We start from the raw sequence: 23,714 nt of genomic DNA on the forward strand, positions 1-23,714 counted from the left end.
TGGTGAAGCGTGATTCATCACTCCAGAGAACGTGTTTCCACTGCTCCAGAGTCCAATGGTGGCGAGCTTTACACCACTCCAGTCGACGCTTGGCATTGCGCATGGTGATCTTAGGCTTGTGTGCTGCTGCTCGGCCATGGAAACCCATTTCATGAAGCTCCCAGCAAACAGCTGTTGTGCTGACGTTGCTTCCAGACGCAGTTTGGAACTCGGTAGTGAGTGTTGCAACCGAGGACAGATGATTTTTACGTGCTTTACACGGCCTACCACTTCGCAGCTGAGCTGTTGTTGCTCCGGGACGTTTCCACTTCACAATAACAGCACTTACAGTTGACTGGGGACAGTGGGGCAGCTCTAGCAAGGCATAAATTTGATGAACTGACTTGTTGGAAAGGTGGCATCCTATGACGGGGCCACGTTGAAAGCCACTGAGCTCTTCAGTGCGTCCCATTCCACTGCCAATGTCTGTCTATGGAGATTGCATGGCTGTGTGCTTGATGAAATATACCTGTCAGCAATGGGTGTGGCTGAAACAGCTGAATCCATTAATTAGAAGGGGTGTCCGCTTACTTTTGGCCATGTGGTGTAAAACAATGCAAGGCGACTGGACAGAGGACTCTAATACAAAAGGAAAGGACAGCATTGCAAATCAAGGTGTCATTTCCCAGCAACTTGTCTCAATCATGCAGCAAATAGTGAAATTACAACAAATTAACTACAATGGGAATCCTGATCTCAGTGACAATCCTGAAGAAAACCCTTGGAAGAAAAACGTGAGAACAACAAAACTTCACAACTTGGTTGTTGAAATGTGATCTTTACCAAAATGGATACTTTGGGGCAACTCCGCCCCACTTTCCAAAACCAACCAACTGAGATTACAACCATCGAGAAAAGCCCAACATTTGTTCAGTGTGCAGCATGACATTTTCTGAAAAGGAAAAGCTACATATACTGTACAACAAAACACATGGGATGGTGGAAGGGTGGGAGTCTTAAACGTGAGAACGACTTGAAGACAGATTTAACAGACAGATCACAGCTTCACCAGGTGGATACTTTGATCCTTGGCAGGAGTCTGTTGCACCTTCTGAAACCCACAAATGGAGGTTTCACTAAAGGAAGGGGGGTTGGGGGGGGGGGGGGGGATAAACTATTGGTATAATGTGTCCAATAAATAACTTGTTCAGAATTCGTCCTGCCAATAACACCAAAAGGAATCGTTTGGTGCATTGGATGAACAGACCCCGTTTTGTCCGAGTTTTCATTCCAACAAATCGCTACATTTATTTTATTGTTAATGTTCTTGGTTAACAATTCATCTGTTTATAATGTGCAAGAATAATTTATTTTATCTGAACAAAATAAGAAAATTATTTTTTCAAAGTTTTATTTTTATTCCTTAATTGTCACTGTTTATTATTTGATATTGATTTTGAACATTGATGGAGTTTTTCATGCTTCTTGAGAACTGTGTTGAACAAATAAATTTCTCTTGAGAGTAATTCCGTGTACCTCTGAACTGGCAGATTTATGAGTGATGGTTGAAATGTTCATAATATGCATCAAAACATCCTTGTATTCAGAAACTCCTGCCAAAAAGGATGATGGGAGAGGAAGGGAAGGCTGTAGAACAACCTCAACTTAAACGGCACTCGGTAGAGTGCACACCTCCGCCAGACTGAACAGTTTATGTTTTGTATCCACTGACAGGCCAGATCTGTATTCGGACCTGAACCAAAATCTAATCAGCTTGTTCTTGTCACTTACCCAACTCATCAACCAAGTTTAGTTATCATGTCATCCACAACCTTTTAACATATCATGCTATATATTGTTTTTGGCCTTATCACTCAATGGTGAAGAATCACTTGGATATTAAAAATATTATCGGATCCAGATACGGATTTTAACCAAAATTTAATCGATTCGTCCTTGCCACACATCTATCCTGTCTACCTAGTTTTGTCCAAATCGGTCAATAACTTTTTGAGATACAGTGCCTTCAGTTTTTTCACATTTTGTTGTGTTTCTGCCTAAATTAAAAATGGATTATATTGAGATTTTTTGTCACTGATCGACACAATACCTCATAAATGTTTATTTCTTTGGAAATTCGGACCAAATAATAAAAAATTTCATCCAGAAATATCTCATTTACAGAAGTATTCAACCCCCTGAGTAAATACTTTGTAGAAGCGCCTTTGGCAGCGATTACAGCTTTGAGTCTTCTTGGCTACGTCTGTATCAGCTTTTCACATCTGGAATTGGGGAGTTTCTCCCATTCCTCCTTGCAGATTTGCTCAAGCTCTGTCAAGTTGGATGGTGAGCATCAAGTTGGATGGAACAGCAATCTTCAAGTCTTTCCATAGAATCTCAATGGGATTCAAGTCTGCGCTTTGGCTGGGCTACTCAAGGACTTTCACATTCTTGTTCTGAAGCCATTCCAGTGTTGCTTTGGCTGTATGCTTGGGGTCATTGTCCTGTTGGAAAGTAAATTTTCGCCGCAGTCTAAGGGCTTTTGCACTCTGAAGCAGGTTCTTCTGAATTATTTGCATGTATTTAGCTCCAATATTTGTTTCCAAAATCCTTACAAGTCCCTGGTCCATGCCACTGAAAAGCATCCCCATAGCATGATGCTGCCACCACCATGCTTCACAGTGGAGATGGCGTTAGATGGGTGATCTGTGCTCAGTTTCTGCCAGACGTAGCGCTTTGCATTCAGGCCAAATAGTTCAATTTTTGTCTCGTCAGACCACAGAATCATGCTCTAAATCTTTCACGTGCCTTTTTGCAAACTCCTGGCATGCTGTCATGTGCATTTTTCTCAGGAGTGGCTTCTGTTTGGCCACTCTCCCATAAAGCCTAGATTTGTGAAGTGCTGCAGAGATTGTTATCCTTCCGGCAGGTTCTCCCATCTCAGCCAAGGGACTATGTAGTTCTGTCAGAGAGTTTTTCTTGGTCATCTCCCTGACCAAAGTCCTTCTTGCCCGGTTGTTAAGTTTGGTCAGACAGCCAGCTCTAGGAAGAGTTTGGCTAGTTCCATATTATTTCCATTTCCGAATGATGGAGCTCATTGTGCTCTTGGGAACTTTCAACACTACAAATTGTTTTATATCCTTCCCCAGATCTATGCCTCCTCACAATTCTATCTCGGAGTTCTACAGACAGTTCCTTGGACTTCATGGTAGAGTTTCTGCTCTGACATGGAGTCAACTGTGGGACCTTATATAGAAAGGTGTGTTTCTTGCTAAGTCATGTCCAATCAATTTAATTTGCTGCAGGTGGACTCCAATCAAGTTGTCGAGACATCTCAAGGATGATCAATTAAAATTGGATGCACATGAGCTCAATTTGGAGTGTCATAGCAAAGGGATTAAATACTTATTGACTCAAGACATTTCAGCTTTTCATTTTTAATTATTTTGTGAAAAATCCTATAAAAAAAAAGAAGCACTTTGATATTATGGTTAAATTCAGTGACAAAACATCTCGATTTAATCCATCTTAAATTCAGGCTGGAACAAAATGTGAAAAAAGTCTAGGGGTGTGAAAACTTTCCGAAGGCGCTGTATCGTTATATATATGTATATGTATATATATATATATATATATTGTTGCGGATCTCGGAGTACGGCACTCCCCTTACCGAGGGGGGGTTAATCCCCTCGTCTATTAAGCTGGCCGTCCGAGTCCTGGAGCTATGACGTCATTTCCGGTCAGCGCTGAATAGGGTGGTAGGCCAATTGCTCCTATTACCTAATTACCAGCGCCTCCCGGTAAGCGAGGAAATGAGCCCCGCCCGAGCCGTGGCTGTAATGGACACGCCGAGCGAAGCGAGCCACGACTCAGGCCGTTAACAAAGACTAGACCCGATTACAACGGTCGGCCAAATCGTGCCACGTATATCAATGGAGAAATCACTAAAGCGACCGGATGAGAGGAAACCCAAAGAATAAGAAGGAAGGACACAGGTTTATTAATTATGTACAAAACCAAAACCAAGGAAGAAACGAAAGGGAATGTACAGTGAAGAGGAAGAAGCAGTAACACAGGGCAGCCCTTATACACTCTTATATTATCACTCCCAGGATGGAACAAACACACCTACACGAAAAGGGTGGTGGTGGTGGGAAGGAAGAGAAGGGTCCGGGCACCTGGTCAGCGTCAGTCGGCGGTGAGGTCCGGTTCCGACCTCGCGCTCCGGTCCACGCTCTGGGTGTTCACTTGTACCGCGGCACGAGCGGCCGGCAGCTTCGCGTGGCGTTTAACGTGAGCGGACAATTATATCGCGGGGGGGGGGGGGGGGGGAAGACTGGGCTGCGGCGTACGTAATAAATTGTCCCTTAGCCTTCGGCCAGCTGTGCGCCTCCAATGGTCCGTGACAACGGCAAGCAAGGACTCCTTTCTCATCTGTTCGAGTCGTTCTCCCGGGCACCTCTCCTCTCCTCTCTTTAGGTTTGACTCCTTCTCTCTCCCTGGCTCATCCCCCGCATCTCTCGAAGTAGTCCCACACAGCCGCTTTTATTGCCCACTCGCATATCAAGCCTCCTGCCTGTTGGATCCGCCTACCAGTGAGCTGGCCTCGGCCCTGAGTGGTCGCGAGCGCTCACCGGTCCGCCCCTTAATGGGGCGTTGAGGGGCCACGCCTTCGTTCTTGGCGCTCCGCCCTTCCTCTCCAGCTTGACCGCGTGCGTAATGGCGGCTGAGCCAGGCAGCAAACGCTACTGGCAAGCAAGGGAGCCCAATTTGGAGGAAGGCTACGCCACAATATGAATTGAAAAGGGGGCCTACTCTTATTTAATTAATACAACGCAGATTCAACTATTGGGAACAAATCCTTACCTGAAACACATACTAATGAAATAACTAAAGAAGATCCTATGGTGTGCTACGTGTTGCTCGTGGCCTAACTGGGGTGCGACCTTTGACCTTTACACCAAAAATGGGAGTATTTACAGGGGATTATTTATAAGGGATTATTACAATATTTACAAACTGGAGGGTTCTAAAAACCACAACAATATGTATAATCAGTTTTAGCCCTATCACTCCACTCAGCCTATCAGCCTGTCATCATGGGTTGACTCAGCCTGTCATCCTTCCGAGGTCGGCTAATTGAGTACCAGTTCACTGGTAATTCCCTGTTTGTCGTTAAAGGCGGCAAAAAGCGTTGGCGTCAGGAAGGGCATCCCGCCGTAAAACATTGCTTCAAAAAGGGGACCAAAAAACAGCAACAACCATGGTTCCCGAAAAAGGCCAACCCCCGCTTTGCGGGGAAAAATGGCCTCTAAAGGTGGGGGTTTTTTTTTTTTTTTTTTTTTACTCCACTCGATAGTAAAGAATCACTTTAAAAATTATCTAATCTGGATCTGGATTGGAATCTTCATCAAAATTGAATCGATTCTTCCTTGTCAGACACCCAACCTCTCCAAATTTCACCCGAATCCATCCACAACATTTTGAGATATCCTGTTCACAAACACAGGGGTGAAAACAACCTCCACCCACCTTCGGTGTTGCAGGTAATAACAATTCAGTGACAAATGGTCTAATTTGGGACAACAACAACAAAAACAGTAAGAAATGTTTAGTTCCAGTGCAGGGTTTCTTTTGAAGCCATGTGTAGTAGATAAGTCTACATTCGGGAGTACAGTGTTAGACCTCTTTTCAAGTAATGATACAAATATTGGGGAGGGCATGAAGGCAGTAGAGCATTTGAGATCGTAGATTAAAGTTGAGATTTCAGGAAGGCAAACTTTGAGCTTTGAGGGTATGAGTTCGTATGAATGGATGCCACTGGTTGATGCCATTGACGTGCGTACGTGTGTCTGCATTTTAAAAATTCATTTTCTCAGCAACCGTTGGTCCGACTGACATGACATTCTACCATATGAGTGCCTCCTCTTGTATAATATTTATTTCTAATTATGACGTCATAGGTCACGTGGTACAGGTGCCATCTTGGACAAACGTTACACCTCCATATCTCCCAAACCGCTCAATGGAAAAAATTGAAACATGGCTCATTGTCAAGTACTCCACATGGGGAATAAGATATGATGATGTCATTTGTGCCTTCCTTATGACGTCATAATTCGACAAGTATAACGCTTGATCTGATCAGTATACAACAAACAACAACAACAGGCATTTTAAAGGCCATTTTCCCTGCAAGAGCGGGGGTTAGCCTTGCGGTCCCCATGACAATCTTCTCCATTTTTACCCTATTTTCTGCATCTCCCCTTGTTAGCCCCCTTGCCCGCATTTCTTCTTCGACCATCTTTAGCCAAGTCTTTCTCGGTCTTCCCCGTCCTCCACTTCCTTCCACATTCATTTCCATCACTCTTCTCAACCAGTCACTTTCATCCTTCCTCAACACATGACCAAACTATCTCAAACTGTTTCTCTTCACAGCATCCATCACAGGCTCTATTCCTATCATCTTTCGCAATTCATCATTTGGCTTCCTCTCTCTCAACGATACTCCACACATCCACCGAACCATTCCCATTTCCACCCTTTCCAGCCTTCGTTGCTGCTCTACGTTCATTACCCATGTCTCGCTCCCATAAATCATAACACTTTTCACACATGCAGCATACACCTTTCCCTTCAGCTTCAACGACACTCCCCTCATCATCAGCACGCCACTCAGTTCCCGAAACTTCTTCCATGCACACCTCACTCCAGCAACCGTTGCCGAGTCTGATCCACCTTCTCCATTCAGCATGTCTCTTAGGTAACAAAATGTTTTCACACCTTCCAGCTTCACGCTGTCTCCAAGATCCAACTCAACATTTCCTCCATCTGCAGCTCCCTCTGTGCACACCTTACACTTGAATGTAGCTGCCACACTGGTTAATGACCCTCGCAGACCACAACATTTTTGATGAACCCACTCAGCGCACATTGTACATTGAATTGAGTTCACTCCGACACCCTTCCTGCACATAGCACATGGCCACTTCCCAGTTCTTTCCACCTCACCACATGCTTTACCACTTGCCATCACCTTTGTTTTTCCAATATTCACCTTCAGACCTTTCGTCTCCATACATTCCTTCCACTTGTTCATCTTCACCTTAAGTCCATCCATACTTTCTGCAATCAACACCAGATCATCTGCATACAACAACTCCCACTATGCCGGCAGCCCAGAACATTTTGGTCAAACGAACAAGGTACCAATATCTGAGTACAGAAACATTTATTGTGTAACCTAACATATTCAGATATGGATGTCTGCTGGGGACCCCTTGCTGCGTGGGGCCCCTGGGGCCCAAAGAGGGAGGTCAAATAATGGGCTGGATCAAACATTGGGGGTACCACATGAAACCAAGTGGAAATCAACAGGTACAGAGCACAGAGTGACCACTGCCAGACAAATTTGTCTCTGCATAGGCCCCCCCAGCCCCCCTCAAAGGGTCCAAAAATTTGGGCTGGATTAAACATAGGAGGTACCACATGAAACCAAGTTAAAATGAACAATTACACTCTACTAAGTATAAAAAACCCATCGCCAGACAGATTGTCTGCTGCATAAGGCCCGTCAGACACACCCCAAAAGTTGACCCTGGGGGCACTGTGGTAGAATTGGCCTAGAACATATATCAAAGGTACCACATGAAACCAAGTGGAAATCAACAGGTACTTCTCACAGAGCACAGAATTACCACTACCAGACAAATTTTCCTCTGCATAGAGAGTACCAGAGAATCTGAGTCTGCATTTCCAAAGAGGGCGCCACAGCATGTGTAATGAAGCACAGGTGGCAGCAGAGCTTTTAACGTCTGCTTTGAGAGTCAACAATGGTCAAGGTCATGTCTTGTTGTTAAAGATATAAGGATCTTCTTCGAGATGAATGTAAGTAAATTGAGGCTTACTTGGGCATGCCCGTACTATATATATATCTAAAATTATATCCCCCCCCCTCTATTTACATGAAATGGTTTGGTCCAAAGCGAACGGCTTGCGAGTACGGTGACAATCCCCCCCCCTCTATTTACATGAAATGGTTTGGTCCAAAGCGAACGGCTTGCGGAGTTTGGTAAAGAAATCGCCATAGCGTGCACAAACGCGCAGGAAAGCGAAAGAATCGCAAATTAGTTTTAATTAGTTTTAAAACATAGTTTAACGCCAACATAGTTTGCCAACGTGAAATAAATGAATACGCTCTCAAATGTGCCGTCCGAGGCAGAGTCTGTTCGGCACGTTCGGCACACGTGATAGCTCGCTGCTCTCTGATTGGTTGAATCGTTTTTTGGACATAGCTCGGTAACTACTTGTCCGATTAATATGAAACCTTGAAAAGGCACATCCTCGGGTCCCCAGCAATATACCTGGCAAGTTTCAAGTATATCGGACCCGTGGTTGTCGAGAAACAGCGGTCACAGACAGACACACAGAGATTACTGTCATTATAGATAGATGAGCTTACATGTAAAATAGAATAATGGCATAATAGATTAGGCCTACTGTTAAAAAGTCATGGAAATGCCATGGAACTGTTTCTTGTGACTCAATGTATCTGATCAGATAATGAAAGCAGGTCGACTATATAATATAGGCCTAGGCTAGGCTATGCTCAGCTAGGCATGTGCACTTTTGCACAATTAGGCTACCTGATCGACATAGGTTGTTTAATCAGTCTTGGACAAAATATTCCAGGAACACAACACTCTTTTATTCTGCTTGTGACTGAAACTCAACAGCAGCCATTTTGTAACAAACAACAAGACTAAACAATATTGTTGCGGATCTCACCGTCGGCCCCTTTTTCCCTTACCAAGGGGGGATTAATCCCCTTGTCTGCGACTGACCGACGTGAGTCCGGAAGCTGCCCAGCTCCCTCCAGAGAGGCAGGTGAGCAACCTCGTTCGAGACCGCGGACAAGATGTTATTTGCCGAGCGGATTAGCAGCCGTGGCTCGAACCATTAGCAATACTACACCCGATCCTAAACGTTGGCCAAATCGTGCCACAGGTATTCAATGGGGAAATCACAAAGACGACCGGACGAGCATGAAGAAGAAGACGAAGGTAGGAAATAACAGGATTTATTAACCAATTACTATTTACACAATCAAAGAAACCAAAGGAGATGGAAAGATACGAAAATAATTTACAGAAGAAGAAGAAGACACCGTGCAATTCTACTTATCTATACAGTCTTACTTAAACCCCAGGACAACACGGACGAACAGACGACAGTCAGACTTACACGGGGATGATGACAGGAATGGCAGGAGGTTCGTTCATCTGGCGAGGTTCCGTTCCGACCCACGACTCTCTCTCTCTCTCTCTGTCGGTGACACTGGGTTTCTCCTCTCCAGTACGTCGAACTCAGCTCCAGCCTCGAACCCAGCTCAGCAGCACGCACCCCGCTCTCGTACCAGTTCTCGTACCAGCCCAGTAGCAGGTCCTCTCGCATGTCCTCTCTTTTCGCACCCATATATCAAGCGGGGTCGTGACACGCCCTCGGCAGTTTGGGTACCGCCCCCGTGCTCTGTTTTGTGGCCTTATATGGCAATGCCACGGGCTTGTTACCTTATTTGGGTATGGAGCTGAACAGCCCGGCCCCCCGTGGCGAGCCACGGGCTTGTGGCCTTACTTGGGCATGAGCTGAACAGCCCCGCCCCCCCCCCCCCCCGTGGCGAGCCACGGGCTTGTAGCCTTACTTGGGCATGGAGCTGAACAGCCCCGCCCCCGTGGCGCGCCATGGGCTTGTCTCTTCTCGGCGACCCCGCCCTTCTTGTCCAAACAGAGCACGGAGCACATATTCGGCGAAAGCCGCTTCCAAACCAGGGCCAGTTGAGAGGGCGCGCACCCCGCGCTTGTCCAGCGGTTTTGCACAGAGAGGGAGAGTTTGGCTGGGAAATGCAATCCTTGAAGGGGACCTCTCTTATGTCATTTGGTGCAATGCAGTCAATTAATGGGAAACACAGCCTTAAACTAATACACATAATAAGGAAATAACTATTTAGAAGGGTATATGATTTTCTACGTGCATGCGATGGATTAACTAAGGGGACGACCTTTGATCTTTACACTTAACGGAGGTATTTACAAGGACCATTACACTATTTACAGAGGATGATATTTACAACAATTACAGGATTCTCAAATCCGCAACACTGCACCCTCATCCTCCAGTCACGTCCCGGGCCTATGAAACTTTAACTTAGTGTGGCACGTAGGTGTAATTCCCTCTACAATTAACCTGACCCTGAGTGCGACAGTTTTAAAACACAAATAAGTATGTCCCGCTGCTGCACTGCACCCTGCCTAACAGATTCACGCCCACAGGATAACCGAATTGCGGAATGGTTTTCAAACTAAACATGAACGGTGGGGAGCATGATTTACAAGTGACGCTGATTGTATTTACACTGCAACCCAGGACCTGCTATTGTTCTTTTGGGGGGGGGGGGGGGGGGGGAGACAGCCTGTGTTGCATCGACGCACCAGCACCAACACAGAGCACCATAAAGCACCAAAATGCACCGCAGTGCACAGTCACCATAGTAAAAAAAAACAAAAAAAAATGATGCTGGTCTTCCTCTTCGGCTCCCTCTGCTGGCCGTTGTCGTTCTTGATGTTGTCTTTCTTGTTCTTCTTGCTGGCGGCCTATTTGGACATAATGATAAAAAGCACAAAACGTGTCAATTTTTATTTATGGCCCACAGGGGCCGACTATGGGTGGTTCACCTGTGGGCTTGGTGCCACCTCACCGGGTCCGCAAGCAAGATCTTGGGCCATCATGGCCGGTCCCAGCAGAGGGGCCATGCCCCAACCCGTGGGGTCCATGAGTGGTGCTCAGCCACAGACATGTGGTCCATACGTGGTGCGTGGATGCAGGCAGCTGGTTGCGAGGATTCGGGCACACCGACGCGGCCCCCCCCCGCACGCTCCCCTTAGTGCCCAGAGAGCACGATCCATGGGTCGGGGAAGGAAGACAGAGAGGGCAGGTTAGCGAGGGCAAGGGCGCAAGGTTACACATCAAACAAGGCAATGCAGAATGAGGTGCATCTGGAGACTGAGCGGAGAAAAGCTCCTCCCTACATACGCCCCCCACATGTGACCTACACTGCCCCCCTTGCCCCTCCCCGTATTTACAAAAACCTACACATTTACAAAGCCGTCACTACGTCTCGTCCTCACTATATTTCCCCTATACCAAATTCGTCACAATCCCATTAATCCAAAATTTGCCATCACCAATTCATCATCAATCCTCATAAGGAGGGAGAGATGGAACATCAGCACAATGTCACACCCACGTCATGATGCGTCTCACATTCCAAACATTTGCACAAAAAAAATAATAAAAACATGGCATGGTGTGGTGTTCTGTCACCTCAGGTGAGTGGATGTAGATGGTGCGAGGAGATTCTTAATCCTAACTATCCTCTAAATGACTTTAATACACTTTACACTACCCGGGGTCTTTCCCTGCCAATCCATTGGCCATCTTACACTCTATGCGGTATTAAGAACCAAATTCCCATTGACCAAACTGTGGTGCTTCATCAATTTGGGGTCTCACTCCCCCGATTCAACTCCCTGTGCCTTTGCACAATTTCAGGACTGGGTCATGTGGCTCTCCCAGCAGGTCTACCCACCTGCACACCTCCACCACTGCAGTTGCCTCCGAGCTTACCTGCTCCTTACCCTAACCTATCTACCTGGGGAAGGCCCTCTGGCGCTCTCCCCACTCGGTGCCCTCTCTGGCACTGGGCTACCCGGGTCCGTCCTCCGGATCCTCGGGCCCCATCCACAACAACTTTACCGGCTCCTAGAGCCCACCTGCGGCCTCACCTGGCCGACATCCTAACAGTGGCGGAGTGCCCATTTAACTACACACACTAGCAGGCCACACGCCCAGCCATTTCCACGTCACTAATGCACCCATCCAAACACCATTCTTCCACCACGCACCACAGATGCCAATATCCAACCACAATTTACCTACTAGTCAGGTTCACGATGTTTTTTCGTTCAAAATTTTGGTAGATTTGCAAAACTATACATATTTGGAATATTCAGAGCATGAGGAATCCAAAAATTAATGTTTACATTTGCATAGACACCTTTGCGAAAATGACACTCAGGACAGTGATGAAGATCTGTAAAAGCATATTCCTGAACGGTATAGACCTCGTAGATCCTGTGTATAGGACTTATAGTTCAATCTGATACTACCTATAACTTCCTATAACAACCTATAACTTCAAAGGACTTGCAATATCATGTATTATGTAATACAGTTGTATCACAAATATAAAGACAATGGTTTTCAATTACCTTTGTTTGTTGCTTTTCTATAATCCTGAGCACTATTTTGAGGCCTTTATTGGATTCCTTGACCCAGAAAACATAGGATTAGCATATTTAATTAAGTCTCTAGGTTGACTAGAAGCCAAGATCGCGCAAAATATGTATTTTATGGCGGCCATTTTCAAAATCCAAAATGGCGGCCATGCAGGTGTCTGTGCAAATGCCAACATTGATTTTCAGATTCTCCATGCTCTGAAGATTCCAAAAATGTACAGGTTTGCTAATCCCAAAATTTTGAAAGAAATAATATTTGTTAACATAGTGAACCTGACTATCTTCATCACTGTCCTGAGTGTCATTTTCGCAAAGGTGTCTACGCAAATGTAAACATTCATTTTTGGATTCCTCATGCTCTGAATATTCCAAAAATGTATAGTTTTGCTAATCTACCAAAATTTTGAACGAAATTATATTTGTTAACATAGTGAACCTGACTATACTCCCTCTACCTAACTCTTAAACTACCCTCCCCGGGTATTCGTAATAGGGGTCCACTTTTCCCCCATTCACACCTTCGCACCATCCACCCCACTCCACAGTTTCCACCATACTCCCTCCACACCATCCATTCCATACTCCATGTATTCCACACACCTGTTCATTTGTACACCTGTGCAATCACACCTGGTGCCACCTGCACCCTCCTTCCTCCCAGGCTTCTTCAATCATTCAATACAATGCACAACCACAATTGTTCCTCATGCACTGCTCCATACACTTCCACGCTCAATACAACTCACAATCACCTCACTCACTCATACACTGCTCCATACACTTTCGATTCTCAAACACACGGCATCATCTGATCTACCTGGTTTCCTTCTTACTTGGTGCTCCCCGTCTTCCCTTTAAACTAAGCACATACCACGTCGTTATCATCCATTCTAACCTCTCTATGTCCCCGACTACCTGTCCAATGTCGCTACTTACCTCTACCGTTACCTATGGTCAATCTTCTCTAGATCCCGAACATTTTATCCTAACCCTTCCGGGCTAGTTTTCACTGCCAAACCCCATAAACCTATAGCTCATGTGCCCCATGGTGTGAGGGATGGTGGATTTGCCATCCCTCCACATCGGGCATCTCCCACTATAAATTTTGCCCATCCAATTTCCTGCAAATCAAAATTTGCCAATCACTGCCAATCATTCTACCAATCATTTGCCAATCATCAAATTTTGCCAATCACTTCTGCCAATCCTATTCACTATTCTAAATTTCGGATCAAAACACTATTATCACCACAGTCTGCTATATCTGAGCCTCGGTGCGTCGGTACATCATTAAAACTCGGCTTCGCAAAGCCGAGCAATGAATTCGGGTGGTTTGGTCGCCTGCAGGTTGAATCCATCCGGCATTCGGTTCAGGGGAGGCGGTTTGGTCGGGCCGAGATTCCACGCACCATCTCGGCGCGGATCCTTGCGGCCTCCGGCCCGATGGCTCAATCTCGCCCAGTCGGAACCCCGTCCCCGCCACAAGGGGGCACCGTTCCGATCCGTCCTACCTGTCCTTGAACCGGACCGGTCGCCTTGCCCTGCAAAGCCCGGACTCGACCGTGCGGGGCGGGGCCAGGCCCGAATCGGGCGCGACGCTTCGAAGAGAAGCGATGCAGCACCGACCCGCGCCGAGCCTCGCATCCAACAAAGCGCACCGCGCCCCGAGTGCTCGCATCGGCTATCCGTCGCCCTAAACGCTGCCCCGTTTAACGTCGATGCCTCACTCGCATACGCGACCCTTTTCACACTCACCAAACCCGGCGTCTCGGCGCCTCCAGTGCATCCCACACACTCCGTCCATTCCACCACCGCACTCCCTGTTACACACCACACCTCTCGCGCACACTCGCCGTTCGCACACTTCCTTAACACACCTCGCGCACCGTCTTGCGCACTCTCCCTCGGTACGTACTCCGTACCACTCATGGGGGTGCACTCTTGCATCCACCCACTCACGCGCTTCAATGGGCTCCCCCACACCCGCACCACAACCAACCCAGGTGTGCTTTCTCGCACACTCTCGCAGTCCATCCCAAACGTGCATCCTCGCACCCGCTCCTCCACCAACTCACTCTCCGGGTCACTCTCAGCCTCGCACGTACACTCCGTATCACTCTTACTCTCTGTGTCACACTCCGTACACTCTGACGTGCATTCCCCGCTCGCACTCGGTTTTACTCCCACACTTTATAACACGCTCATTCCCCGATGCACGCTTTTTTTCCACAAGCGCGCCATTCTTTCATACACCACGCCCCTCGGACCTCCCACAAACGCCCGGGTGCCATATCGACCCCAATCGCGCAACAATTCTCTTCGCGTCAAACACTCTGCCGAAAAACCTCTTAGCACCATATACAGCGCGACTCACCTTTGGGATCCTCTTCTCCACGCGCACCTGCAAATCTTTATAAAGATTAGCAAGTACGGCATCAGGATGTGAACACGGACTTTGCACATAATCCATTCCTTCCTCCAATTCCCGGGCTACCTCCGTCGTCTTTTCAATTTCAACAATACCCATTATTTCTTTATTCACCTCGACGACCGTTGGCTTTAATAAAATTCCCTCTACCTCAGCGGTCGCCGGCTTTTCCATACCCCGGGTCGCGATGTCTACCCCAGTCCAGTTACCTGTGCTTTTCTCCACTTCGCTCAACCAGCGCTTCTCGACCCGCTTTACCTCGTCGTGCACCCTTGGGACCCTCTCGCCCAACATGCGATCCATGGTCTCCCCACATTTTTTTGCGCTCTCCCCACATTTTTGTATGCGGTCACCCATTCTGTCCCCAACTTTACCGATTCGCTCCAATTTGCTTCCTAGCCCCCCGATTCGATTTCCCATATTACCTAACCCGTCTCTCAATTGCTCACTGGTACCCCTCGCTTCGTCCCTCATTGCTCCCATTTGGCCTTCCATTGCTCCAATTTGGCCTCCCAATCGCTGCCCCATTCTATCCATTTTTGCATCCAGTTGGGTCAGGAATAATCTGAGGTCAAACCCGATTTGCACAGCGTCCCCAGCCGCCACCGCGGACTCGACCTCCGCGGCGCCGCTATTTTGTGCACCCCCAACCTCGTGCGCGAGGGCGCCATCTTGTGCACCTGCAACTCCTGCAACCACATCCTCCTTGCTCTCCTCCTCTCTCTCCCCCATATACATTTCCCTGGGGTCCTGGGTCGACTCTACCCCCCCCCCCCCCCTTCTAACTCACCCACCGGCATCCGATCGCCTCGACTATCCATGGCATGATTTTAAAATTTAGTGGTGTTAAATAAAAAAATTTTAACCACTCGTAATTTGAGTGCGCTAAGCGCACTTCAGGTCCGAATCCCACTCCTGACTCCAATTGTTGCGGATCTCACCGTCGGCCCCTTTTCCCTTACCAAGGGGGGATTAATCCCCTTGTCTGCGACTGACCGACGTGAGTCCTGAAGCTGCCCAGTTCCCTCCAGAGAGGCAGGTGTGCAACCTCGTTCGAGACCGCGAACGATGTTATTTGCCGAGCGGATTATGAGCCGCGGCTCGAACCATTCGCAATACTACACCCGATCCTAAACGTTGGCCAAATCGTGCCACAGGTATTCAATGGGGAAATCACAAAGACGACCGGACGAGCATGAAGAAGAAGACGAAGGTAGGAAATAACAGGATTTATTAACCAATTACTATTTACACAATCAAAGAAACCGAAGGAGATGGAAAGATACGAAAATAATTTACAGAAGAAGAAGAAGACAGTGCAATCTACTTATCTATACAGTCTTACTTAAACCCCAGGATAACACAGACGAACAGACGACAGTCAGACTTACACGGGGATGATGACAGGAATGGCAGGAGGTTCGTTCTTCTGGCGAGGTTCCGTTCCGACCCACGACTCTCTCTCTCTCTCTGTCGGTGACACTGGGATTCTCCTCTCCAGTACGTCAAACCCAGCTCCAGCCTCGAACCCAGCTCAGCAGCACGCACCCCGCTCTCGTACCAGTTCTCGTACCAGCCCAGGAGCAGGTCCTCTCGCATGTCCTCTCTTTTCGCACCCATATATCAAGCGGGGTCGTGACACGCCCTCGGCCGTTTGGGTACCGCCCCCGTGCTCTGTTTTGTGGCCTTATATGGCAATGCCACGGGCTTGTTACCTTATTTGGGTATGGAGCTGAACAGTCCCGCGGCCACGGGCTTGTAGCCTTACTTGGGCATGGAGCTGAACAGCCCCCCCCCCCCCCCGTGGCGAACCATGGGCTTGTAGCCTTACTTGGGCATGGAGCTGAACAGCCCCACCCCCGTGGCGCGCCATGGGCTTGTCTCTTCTCGGCGACCCCGCCCTTCTTGTCCAAACAGAGCACGGAGCACATATTCACTATGACGGCGAAAGCCGCTTCCAAACCAGGGCCAGTTGAGAGGGCGCGCACCCCACGCTTGTCCAGCGGTTTTGCACAGAGAGGGAGAGTTTGGCTGGGAAATGCAATCCTTGAAGGGGACCTATCTTATGTAATTTGGTGCAATGCAGTCAATTAATGGGAAACAGCCTTAAACTAATACACATAATAAGGAAATAACTATTTAGAAGGGTATATGATTTTCTACGTGCATGCGATGGATTAACTAAGGGGACGACCTTTGATCTTTACACTTAACGGAGGTATTTACAAGGATCATTACACTATTTACAGAGGGTGATATTTACAACAATTACAGGATTCTCAAATCCGCAACAATATGAACCAAGACAGGGCGGTATTATCAGCTTTGCAAGTTACACTGTACTACAGGTTTTCTCATAGGTTCATGATAATTTGGAGAGTGGATGGAGGTCCCAATACCATTTATGTGTCATCAAGTCTCATAGGTTAGCAATACATGAAACTCCCATTAGCCAAAAATTCTGAATTCTAAACACCAGTTTCATTCTGACTCCTATCAGCTGTTATCAGTAATAGTAAGGGAAACATATGAAAATCTGTTAACTAAATTGTTACCAAAAAATTTCTTCACCAATATGTTTGTAAAGGTGTGTAATAACATGTGTTAAAATGTTGAAGGTCAACTCCCGTGGGAAACCCAGAAAAAAAGCTGTTGAATTCGGGTACCGAAAAATTGTTTTCGAGAATGTTAATTTTTTTAAATCGGCCCTTAAGTAACTTATGAGGGGTCAAATAAGGGTTTTTCATGATTCTGAGTTGATTGTTAACATTTATATTTCACCACAGACACTCCTTTGTGGAAAAATAATTTCTAAATATATCTCATTTTCTACTTTGCAGGACATGGAGTCTAGCAATATGGATGAAGATGTTACTCCACCTGTGCTCAATTGCTTCATCTGTGCACGCTCGGATACACCAGCTGAAAGGCTCATACAGGCAACTCCAAAGGGATACTCAACTTTATTGAAACAAGCAGAAACTGTCGAAAATGTTACTGTTGTGGAACGTATGAAGGAGGCTCAAAAGGAAGGAAAACTGAGGTACCACCAGAAGTGTAAAAATGATCTGTACAACAACTTTGTTGCAACCACCAAGAAGTCAGCTCAAGCATCAAAGGCAGAGAAAGAGTCATCAAAGTTGAAGAGAAGACGCACTACTTGTGAGTTCAGTTCATCAACTGGCTGCAGTTCTAGAAGATCACAGTCAGTTGACCTCCTGTATAAGGATGTATGCATTCTTTGCAACCAACCAGCCCAGCTCTACAAAAATAATCCAGCACAAGCTAGAAAGAAATACAGAGTGCCAGATAATTTGACTGCAGATACACTGAAGGCAAGCTTGCTGAAGACAGCACGGAGTCGCGGGGATGACTGGGGCACTGAAGTCACTGGACGCCTGGAAGGGATCAACGACTTGGTAGCAGAAGAAACACTGTACCATTTGCGATGCAAACTTATGTTTGCGAGAGGTGACAGTTTGTCCAAGACTGATGAGGAAGGAAAAAGGAAGAGAGGACAGAGGAGTATTGATGAGGAGCGAGAGGCAGTTTTTATTGAATTCTGCGAATGGTTAGACTCAGAATTAGAGCATGGGGTAATGAACATGGACCAAGTCCATGAAAAGCTGCAGGAGTTTGATCAGTCACCAGAGAAGAGCCTTTCTTATTCAAAGCATTGGCTAAAGATAAAACTTCTAGAGAAATACGAAGACACCTTGTATTTCACAACACAGGAAAGAAGGGCAGATGTACTCTGTCTCAAAGATGGCACCGACAATATTCTGCGAGTGCATCATGCTAATCTTGACCATGGAGATGAGAAGACTCAGATCATAAAGACGGCACTCAAGTTCATATCCAATGATATTGCCTTGATTGATTTAGGTCCAAAGTCATACCCCACCACACACAGTATGACTGACATCGATAGTCAGCTGACACTTGTTCCTGCAAGCCTTCAGATGTTCTTGAGACCGATTGTCAAGACAGACGAAAGAGTTGCCGTTTGGGGGCAGAATTTTATTAAGGCCTGTCGACCTCGGTCTGGAGTATTGCCACACCAAATGGGGCTTGCCATACAACTTGATCATAGATTTGGGTCAAAATGGATGCTCAACAAGTTCTACCGGCTGGGATACACTGAGTCTTACACGGAGACACAAAACTACAAATACTGCTTCCTTAATAGTAGGAGTGGAGATGATGTTCCAGATACTTCTGGCACTCTTGACACCATTGTGGAGGAAACCGATGAACAGATCAATGATGAGGTTGCGGTTGATGCTGCGCTTGAGGATCAATCAGTGATGACAGCCAAAGTGCCAGCCAGTGAAAGTGAATTGTCAAGTAATGATCAGGTGGTCTTTATGGAGGTTGGGGAAACAAACAATGCAGTCACTCAGTTTGTTGGAGACAATATAGATTTAAACATTGTTTCTATTCACGGAAACACTCCCTTTCACTCAATGGGTTGGATCGAAGTCACCTCTCCGGCACCACCTTTGCCAGATCCACAGACAACAGCAGCTTTCCCCCGGGTGAAGTTGAAGGCACTCGACAAAGCTAAGATCCTGAGAGGAACTGAAGTAAAGATTATTCCATTTACGAACAGGAAACAGATAGGAACGAACGCGATCATGTTTCTCCCCCTCGCTGAGCTTTCCTCCTCCCTGGCTCATGATCAGCCACTCCTCACTCCAGGTGACACACTCTGGGCAGCGGGGTGGGTGATCAAAGCCAACGATCCTGAGTTCCCACACTCCAACTGGAATGGCTGGATGAAGAGAATCCATGCTAATGATGCAAAGCAGAGCATACAGATCGAGTACCAGAGACTCTACCTTCAACAGAGGGTGCAGCTGCACAACATTCACTCCGTGCCTACCTGCAGACCCGGGACTGGATCCTTCTACAGAGCATGTCTCTGAACCCCAGTGACTATGGATGGACAATAGGTGTGCATGGGTATGAGCCAGTTCCAACACTGGACCCCACGGCTCCTGAGGAGCTATTGCAGTTCACGAGCTGTAATTGTCATGGAGATTGCAGCAACCGGCGATGCAGCTGCAAGAAGAATGGGGTCACGTGCATCTCGGCCTGTGGAGTCTGTAATGGCATTACATGCAGAAACTGCAGTCATGATGTTGTTGAGTCTGAAGAAGACATAGACAATGACTGTTGAAACTTCTGACATTGTGAATGAGAAATAACTCTTGAGTATTATATATGTATGTGAAATAAAAGCTACTTTGTGTGTAAATGTAAAAGTGAAAATATAAATGTTAACAATCAACTCAGAATCATGAAAAACCCTTATTTGACCCCTCATAAGTTGCTTAAGGGCCGATTAAAAAAAAAAAAAAAATTCTCGAAAATAATTTTTCTGTACCCGAATTCAACAGCTTTTTTTCTGGGTTTCCCACGGGAGTTGAACTTCAACATTTTAACACATGTTATTACACACCTTTACAAACATATTGGTGAAGAAATTTTTTGGTAACAATTTAGTTAACAGATTTGTGAAATATCTCATAAAATGCCCTTACTATAAAGTACAATGTTAAATAAGAAAAACACTGCACCCTGCCACCTTCACTTTCCGAAGGCCAGTTACCATGAGCTTGCTTAATGCCCTGAATCAATTACTGATCGCATCTACACACATTGGGAATCTCAATAAACAACGGAGCCTCTTGTGTAACCTTGGCCAAGGCAGTGTGATCAGTCACCTCTACGGTGTGTGTAGATACATTTATACAGCAGCTTGGCAATGCAAAGGAAGGATCATTTCTTATGCTTTACCACAGACATTTGTTCAGCTTCAACTATTGTTTCAAGTGAGTTTTACTGTTTTGGACTTGGTTTTAATGCTGTTTTGATTTTAATTTGTAACTATCTTTGGTACTGTGTTTAGTCATGGTTTAGTCATGCTTAGTTTAAATTTATAGAGTTTTATTTTTGTTACTGCATTTGACATAATATTTCGTGGTTTGGTTTAGCTGTGCTGATTCCATTCGTGGGTTTCGTTGTTTAAAGTTCTCAAATCGTTCTTTTCTGGCAATATTGTTGTTTTTTTTTTTTTTTTGAGGTTACTTATATACCATTGTCCCTCTTATTTCTTCCTCGCGTAATTCGATCCTCAGATGTTGAGTCTTGAGCGAGTTCCCCCAGCATTTAGTTTTATTTGGTCTATTTAAGTGTTCCATTTTTCTGGGTGGAACAATACTCTTCCCAATATTTTAGAATTGTGTACATAATTTTGTCGGTGAACTTGCAGGCAGTGGCATAAATTGTCTGTTCACACCTCGTTCACTCATGATCAGGTAAGGGAGAATATGTTGAAAAGTGCTCCATCCCAAACCAGTCTGTACCAACCCAGGCAATAGCCACTAGTTTAGGCAATAGATACACCCACAACGATTTATGACAGTGGTACCGACATTGCTGACCGTTAAACAACTAATCAGGTATGCATCGTTCAGGTGGGCTTAGTTCATTCCATTCAACTAAAATTCAATTACAAAATTGATATAATAGCTTTGTAATAACCATAAACTATATAATGTGTGCTTTGTTCTCTTTTAGGCAACAGACACAACCAAGATGGATGATGACAGCCCTAACAACATTGCTGATGGTGAACAATCTAATCAGGTATGCATCCTTGTTGAAGTGGAGGTGTACCATGACCAATGACCATGATAATCACGAAGCACCTAATTATTTAGCCATCAATGTTCTTCCACAAAGCAAACTCTGTTTATTCATTTTAATTAAAATTCGCCAACACATAAATTTAGGGCCTGCTACAAACCCATAACCTAATACTTTGTTCTATTCTAGGCTGCAGACACACCCACGATGGATGAGGGCAGCTCAACCGACATTGATAATCGTGAAGCCGATCTGGTGTGCATCATTTGTAAAGCAAGTCAAGATGAATCACTGAAGATATTCGTGGACAGAACGTGGGGTGCATTCAAGAGGGCGGCAGAGTTTAGACTTGCACTGAAGTCGGATCGCTATATAGATACAACTACAGAAGTCAATATGCAGCAACAAGCAGGTAATGCAAAGTACCACTCTAAATGCTACAGAAATTACACTGCTGTGAAAAGGCCATCAACAAATTCACAAAGCGACTCTCCCTCAAATCAACCAAAGACTCGGCGCAGAAGTTCGATGCCACCATCGGATGCGAAAGGTTTCTTGAAGGGCTCCTGCATCTTTTGTCCTGTACTGCGTAAAACCATCAACCGTAAGGTGGAGCCATTGTCAGATTGTCTTACAAAAGACGGTTGTGATAGCATATTTGCAGCAGCTCCAAGAAGTAGCAACGAGCGGGTCAAAGCTTTAGTCCATAGTGAAGTTGACCTGATCGCCAAAGAAGCCCAATATCACAAGTCATGCCGTCGGGAATTTTTCAAAGAAGTTGAGGGGGCTGTTCCAAAGAATGAAGACGTTTCGAATAGGCGACTGCATTCTACTACCTTCGGAACAATATCAGCTCTAATCGAGATGGAAGTCATTGGCAATCGCAAGGCAATGCTGTCTACTTCGATTCTTGAATTATACAAGTCTGAATTTCTAAGTGTAGGTGGGACACCAGACGAGATTGAAAGCTACACGGCACAGGCGTTGATAAAGAAGATAAAGGACAAATTTGGGGACAAAATTTCAATATCTATGTATGACCATCGAAAAGGAAATTTTGTATACAGTTCCAGTATGTCTGATGCTGATGCTAGAGCAAGCCTCCATAAGGATGATGAGAAGCACGTCCATGTGATTCGCACTGCGGCACTTCATCTTCGAGCTGCAATACAGGCAATGCCCAAATCTATAACACCGACTCCAACATCTGTAGAGACACTCAAGTCATGTTCACCTGACCTGCCAGGAGAAATGTTGCTGTTTTACAAAACACTCCTTTGTGGCCTTCGTGAACCTTCAGGTGTTGATAACAGAGAAGCAGTGAATAGAAAAGTGATAGGCATGTCATCAGATGCAGTGTATAACACATCAAGGGTACCGTGCGGCCTTGGAAACACACATTACTTGGATTGGGATTGGGGACTTTAACTGGTTCCAAATTGATCCTTCGTATCTTGAATCGTCTTGGTCACTCCCTGAGTTACGATGAAGTCAAGGCATTGGAGACGGAGTTCGCATTTTCGGTTGAGGCAAATGATCGAGATGCTCCTGATGGTGTAGACCTGAATCCTAACCAAGGCACAGGGCTCGCATGGGATAATTATGACGTTAACATGGATACTATTGATGGAAAAGATACCCTCCATGCTACGGTTGGGATCTGCTACCAGAACATGCAGGATGCCACCAACACAAATGAACCGGATGACGTAAAGAACGGGTGCTATACCCCAGACTGGTTCTTGGGACCTGCCCTGCCAGATTATCTTTTCCAGGAAGGGGAACAAGAGGAGGACAGTATAAAGGATCTCGAGAGTGACCAACAAGATATTGCTAATATGTCTGACGATGATTCAAATTCCGAAAATGCTTGGAGTGATGACTCGGAAAGTGAAACAGAGATCTAACCCTCTCAAGAATCATAAGGATTTTCTGATAGTGATCTACTCATTGGATGCATTAAGCATATATATTGTAAATTCTGTTGGAAGTCATGTAAAATAGATTTCACGTGGTATGTTAAATCTAGCCCAAATTTTGGGACCCTTTTGGGGGGGAGGGGGGGATCCGGCAGGCCTTATGTGGCAGACAATCGATAGATATATTGTACTTAATAGTAGATTGTAATTGATCATTTTGACTTGGTTGTATATTATGTGGTAGCTCCAATGTTTAATCCAGCCCAAATTTTGGGACCCTTTGAGGGTGGTCTGGGGGGGCCTATGCAGAGCCAAATTTGTCTGGCGGTGGTCACTCTGTGCTCTGTGAGATGTACCTGTTGATTTCCACTTGGTTTCATG

The 23,714-nt window shown here is 45.9% G+C and overlaps 1 protein-coding gene across 1 annotated transcript in view; it reads left to right on the forward strand.

The window, feature by feature from the left end:
- Positions 1 to 23,321, forward strand: part of LOC137427831 (uncharacterized) — a 45,401-nt gene extending 22,080 nt beyond the window's left edge. The window contains exons 5-7 of the mRNA XM_078777259.1: positions 21,346 to 21,414; positions 21,604 to 22,772; positions 22,895 to 23,321. Coding sequence (XP_078633385.1) covers positions 21,346 to 21,414; positions 21,604 to 22,772; positions 22,895 to 23,321 — 1,665 coding nt within the window. The remainder of the gene's footprint in view (positions 1 to 21,345; positions 21,415 to 21,603; positions 22,773 to 22,894) is intronic.
- Positions 23,322 to 23,714: the final 393 nt, after the last annotated feature.

The sequence above is a fragment of the Myxine glutinosa genome, chromosome 5 (assembly GCF_964187855.1).
Source record: "Myxine glutinosa chromosome 5, kmMyxGlut1.1, whole genome shotgun sequence".
Classification (NCBI taxonomy): domain Eukaryota; kingdom Metazoa; phylum Chordata; class Myxini; order Myxiniformes; family Myxinidae; genus Myxine; species Myxine glutinosa.